The sequence below is a fragment of the Trichechus manatus genome, unplaced genomic scaffold (genome assembly GCF_000243295.1).
Source record: "Trichechus manatus latirostris isolate Lorelei unplaced genomic scaffold, TriManLat1.0 scaffold00044, whole genome shotgun sequence".
NCBI lineage: Eukaryota > Metazoa > Chordata > Mammalia > Sirenia > Trichechidae > Trichechus > Trichechus manatus.
The window spans coordinates 3,924,238-3,930,237 of NW_004443980.1; the positions used below are offsets into that span (position 1 = coordinate 3,924,238).

Consider the following 6,000-nt stretch of genomic DNA (forward strand, 5'->3'; position numbering starts at 1 on the left):
TTTTTTCCTTAATAATTTTAGAGTTCTATGTTTTGAACAAAAAAGAGTTAGTTATACAATCAGAAGAAACAGTAGCCTGAACTGGTAATCAGTTTAAAAAAAAAATTCAAACACATTTAACACAGAATTAGAATTATTCCTGCGGGCATAACCTCAAAATTGCAAGTGTTAGATGTTGTAAATGAACCCATCTAAAGATCATTTGAAATAGTGATTACACTAGGGCGCTCACAAAAAGCAAATGGTTATTTTAATATTGGAATAAAATTTATAACATCATCATACAAAAACATTTAAAGAGTGCTGCCTCTCATAACAATTTGATGCAGTCTATAAAACTGTGAAATTGCTGTAGAAGTTCTCTCGTGATGTCAGAGTCATATAAAATTTTTTTAATAAAAACTGTTCCATACATCTATGAATGTGGAATAAAAAACACTGGTTTAAATTACTATATCATTTTAACCAGTACGTGATCTTAAATATGTATGTACAACTAAAGGAGTCCCTCCTGGGTGGCACAAATGGTTAAGCATTTGACTACTAGCCAAAAGGTTGGTGGTTCAAACCCACCCAGAGGGCTTGTGCTTCCAAAAGATCACAGCTTTGAAAATTCCACGGAGCACAGTTCTACTCTGCACACATGGGTTTTCCATGAGTTGGAATTGACTTACAGCAACTAACATCAATATCAACACGTATAACTAAAGTAGTAAAATATGTATATATATACGTGAGGCATTTGATTATTTGCATTCTATGCCTGTATATATTCAAATTTTTCAAAAACCACTTTCTGGATCTTTCCATTGGGAAAATGAGAGATTACTTTATGTTAGGGATTATGATATATTTAGCATAGATGGTACTTCTTAGGAAGTCTAGTCTTGAGAAAAAACAAAAAACCAAACCTGTTGCCATCGACTCCATTCCGACTCATAGCGACCCTATAGGGCAGAGTAGAACTGCCCCACAGAGTTTCCAAGGAGTGCCTGGTGGATTCAAGCTGCCAACCTTTTGGTTAGCAACCATAGCTTTTAGCCACTATGCCACCAGGGAGAAGAAGCATGGAAACACAGCCCTGACTTTGGGCATTAAAGAGCAGTCCTACAGCCTCAGCATCTACATGTGTCATAGACTTTCGTATGCCTCTCCTTTCAACCCTCATTAAACTACATCCTACAGAGGGCAGAAAGAAGGAATGAGGGAGGGGTCTTTGAGATGTCCAAGGGACTTTTCTTTTTTTTTTTAAATCATTATAATGACTTTTCATCTGAAAGAAGTCACCACCAGAAACTTGGGCTTCTAGAAAAAAAGATATGTAACTCAAATTAACCGTTTCAATGAGGATAACTAGAAGAACTGAACACAATATAAAGTATACCTGCAAGAAGGCATCAGAAAACTACACAATTGTGAAGAATTAGCAGACTAGGATTTGGGAGAGACCCAGGGAAGGAGCCCAGATTTGGGGCTGACTTCCCCTACGGGAGTTTACTTATTTTGGAGGGAGTTATTGAGAGGCTTATGTGTGCTTTGGGCAAGGGTACTAAGGAGACAGGAACTGGAGTCCAGGGCCAAGGATGGGAGGAACCCAGTGGATCTCTCTAGCTTGAAAGTTAGACCCTGAAGAGATTCACCCTAAGATTATTCTGAAGTAGACAAGCCCTCAAAAGGAATGCAGCTAACCTTTGAAATATCTTAGTACTGAAAATTTTATCATTGTCATTCCAGATGGTTATGTGGCCTGAATGCCTGACAGAAGCACACGTAAAGATAACATATACTTGGTAAATACTATCTTCGGTGAACAAACAAAAAAATCAAGCATACAACGTTGTCAAATGAACAAAATGTAATTGAAATAAAAGATAATAGAAGCAGACCCACAAGGTTCCACAGACTTACAAAAATTCTAGAACTGAAAAATATAAAAACCAAAATTAAAAACTCAATATATGGATTTAACAACAGATTAAGCTGAAAAGAGAATTAATGGACTGAAAGACAGATTAAAAGATAATATCCAGATTAAAACATGGTATAAAAATGGCATGGTGGAGGTGTCTGAACTCCTTATCTAACTTCACAGGGGCAAGGACAGAGAATCATTATGAGCATGAACAGCCCAAGGCTAATGCCTATGAGGCAGAGATCAGACATAACCTCCACCCTCCAACCTTTCTACCAATTCTAACATCAGCTGTCCCTCCCACCAGACTCTCTACTTCTCTGCTGGGTTTGACAATTCATTGCAGTGGCCACGCAGAACTCACAGACCATACAGTTAGGGGGTTTATTAGGGAAGTAACAGGTTACAATTCAGGATCAGGGATGACTCAGGATACAGTTCTTTGATCAGGACAGTGTCTTCTCAGCCATGCCCGCAGGCAGGCCTTTGTCCGACCCTCAGCCTCTTGGCCCCTCTGACTGGCCTCTGCCCTGCTTGGGCAAGTGTTACAAAGCTCTTCAGCTCTACCGGTAAGTGCCCAGAGGCACCCCACTCCGCCAGTAAGCCTCGGCTCTCAAGCTCCATGGGTTGGCAAGCCTAGTTCCACTGACAAGAGCCCAGAGGCAACCCACTCCACCAGAAAGCTCCCTGCCCAAAGGTGCTCAGCTTTCTTGCTCCATGGGCCAGGAAGCCCACTGCGCCATGTCCTGCCAGTCTTCTGGTTATGCAGCCTCTGCTGCTGCTGTTTCTCTGCTGCCGCTTCTCATCGTCTCTCACAGTCTGCTGTGTTAGAGCTCTGTCTCTCTGTCTTCTAGATCTAGAGGGTTTTCAGCACAGGGATCCTGGGTCCAAAGTTTGTGCTCCACTTCTAGCTCTTTTTTCTTAGTGATAATGGGGTCCCCCCCTTTCTGCCTCTAGGATGGCTCATTTTAAGCCTAGCAGGATGGCAAAACTGACCAATACTCTTGTTAGGGTTCCATACACCTTATTTCCATGGTCCTACGCCCACAAGGGTGCCATGCACCTTATTTGTATTATCAGCAAGCTGTCCAATCCCCTGGGTGGGCCACAAATGCCTTATTTGCATAGTCCCACCCATCATTTGGTGGGAGTTACAATACCATGGAGAGAAAGGTCATATAAAAGCAATCTGTTGCACCACACTTGGAGAGACAAAAGAATGCAAAATAGAGAAAAGAAAGTAAGAGACATGGGGGATACAATTAAAAAAAAAGTCTAACGTGAAATCTGAATCTCAGAAAGAGGGAGAATGTGACAGGAGCATTACTGAAGCATTGTTTGAAGAGACAATGGCTGAGACTTTTGGAAACCAATAAAAGAACCAAGCCACAGATTCAAGAATTACCTACAAATCCCAAGCAGGATAAATCAAAAGAATTGATACATAACCAAAATAATTGAAAGCAGGGACTCAAACAGTTACTTGTACACCAATGTTTTTATTACAGCATTATTCACAATAAGCAAAAGGTGGAAACAGTCCATGTGTTCAACAGATGAATATATAAACAAAATGTGGTATAAACATACAATGGAACATTATTCAGCCATAAAAAGGAATGGAGCTCTGATAAATGCTACAACACAGAGAAACCTTGAAAACATTATGCTAAATGAGAGAAGTCAGACACAAAAGACCACATACTGTAAGTTATGGATTGAATTGTGTCCCCAAAAAATATGTGTTGTAGATTCTAAACTCCTATACCTGTGGATGTAATCTCATTTGAGAATAGGGCTTTCTTTGTTATGTTAATGAAACCATATCAGTGTAAGGTGTGTTTTAAGCCAATCACCTTTGAGATATAAAAAGAGATTAGGGACAGAGAAGGAAGCACAGAGGGAGGGGAAGACATATGCCATGTGAAGATGGCCAAGGAACCAAGGAACAGAAGCTGAGAAGAGACAAGGACCTTCCCCCAGAGCCAACAGAGAGGGAAAGCCTTCCCCTAGAGCCAATGCCCTGAATGTGGACTTCTAGCCTTGCAACTGTGAGAAAATAAATTTCTGTTCGTTAAAGCCACCCACTTGTGGTATTTCTGTTATAGCAGCACTAAGAAACTAAGACACTGTATGATTTCATTTATATGAAAATCCAGAATAGGGAAATCTATAGAGACAGAAAGCAGATTAGTGGTTTTCAGGGGCCGACAGTTAAGAGAAATGGAGTATGGGCTTAATGCTTAATGGGTATAAGTTTTCTTTCGAGGGTGATGAAAACGTTCTGGAATTAGACAGTGATGATAGTTGCACAACATTGTGAATATACTAAAAACTACTGAATTGTACACTTTAAAATTATTAAAATGGTGAATTTTATGTTACATGAATGTTACCTCTATGAAAAAAATATAGGACTCTGGTTAAATTTGACTTTTGGATAAATAAGGAATACTTTTTAAACATAACTACTCTAGTGTACTTTAGAATAAGTATATACTAAAAAATTATTTATTGTTTATCTGAGATGAAAATTTACCTGGGCATTCTGCATTTTATCTGGCTACCTTAAATTGGAAGAAACTGACTTCATCATTTTTGTTATTAGTTGCCTTCAGGTCTGCTCTGACTCATGGTGACCTTATGTGTAACAGGACAAACTGTTGCCTGGTCCTGTTCCATCTTCGTGATCTTTGGTATCTCTGAGTCCTTGGGTGGTACAAATGGTAAAATCTCTGGGCTGCTAACCAAAAGGTTGGAAGTTCAAGTCCACCCAGAGGCACCTCAGAATCAACTGGATGGGCAACTGGCTTCATCATAATGGGTCACAATCTTCTTTAACTCTGATTCCTACCTGCACTGCTAAGTCTCTAAGTAACAGAGGCCTGAGGAACAAAGACGGGGAGAAGGTTAAAAGCAAAAAACAAACAACAAAACAAAAAGAAGTCAGCAAAAGGAAAGAGAAAAAGGCTGATATGGTGACCAGGATGAAGTGGAGCTTCACTAGAGGAGAAGCATAGGTTGTCTATTAAGGCTTCCTGGCGGAGGCTCAAAAGCAAGGGTCTTGGGGGCGCCCAGGCTTGGGTTCTGGCCTCGGTCTAGTCACTCAGAGTTCCTGGACAAGTTACTCAATCTCTCTTGGCCTGTTTTCTCATTTGTAAAATAGGGAAACACATGGTGACCTCGTAAGGTTGTTGTGAAGTAAGGTAACATTGGTAATAGCAGGTAGCACCAAGCAGGTATGACTTACTGCTCCTCTCCTCCATACTTTTGCTGCTTTCCTGGATTTTTAAGAAATGGAAATAGGGTTAGAGTCAGCAACAGGGGCTTTAGAAAGACTGTTGGTGGCTGAAAACGCCCTTGGCCCACACCTCTCCCTCACGACTTGCAGAAGTCTAGTTAGAACTCTGTCTCTAAAATTCTTCCCCGCCGACTGGCAAAATTGCCACCATTTGGACTCCCACTTTGTGGCTTAAGGAGCCCTAGTGGTGTAGTGGTGAAGAGCTCGGCTAGTAACCAAAAGGTCGGCAGTTCGAATCCACCAGCCGCTCCTTGGAAATCCTATGGGGCAGCTCTACTCTGTCCTATAGTGTCGCTAGGAGTACTATCGAGACTCCACGGCAACGGGTTTGTGGCTTAAGGTTTTGAACCTTACTAAAAATCAAACTGCAACAAAAGGTGTGGCCCTATTACCGGTCCTTTGGGCATGATCTGGGAACAGGTTTGATCGAGGACGTTACGCGAGTTTGTGAGCTGGCTGCTGACTCTTCAAGAACCCCCACGGGCGCGCTACACAGTCTCGGGCTCCGCTGACTAGCTCAGTTGCTAGGCCGAGGGTGGGGGTTTGGTGGGGCGGAATCCGGGTCCCGCCCCAACCCAGCCGAGAAACCCCGCCCCCGGCCCGCCCCGGCCCGCCCCTTCCAAGCAGCTCCGCCCCTCCCCGCCGCCGCGCGCCCCTCGCTCCACGTTTTCGGTTCGAGCCTTTGTTCTCACGCCTGCGGGATCCCGGGCAGCCCGCGCGGGAGAAGGAAGCATGGGTGCCGCGTCGGAGCTGGGGGCCGCGGCAGGGGGCTCGCTGGTGCTGTGCG

At 42.8% G+C, this 6,000-nt stretch overlaps 1 protein-coding gene across 1 annotated transcript in view; it reads left to right on the forward strand.

Moving 5' to 3' along the window:
- The first annotated feature begins 5,945 nt into the window (after positions 1-5,945).
- Positions 5,946-6,000, forward strand: part of EBPL (EBP like) — a 45,002-nt gene continuing 44,947 nt past the window's right edge. The window contains exon 1 of the mRNA XM_023731534.1: positions 5,946-6,000. This exon is cut by the window's right edge and continues 182 nt beyond it. Coding sequence (XP_023587302.1) covers positions 5,946-6,000 — 55 coding nt within the window.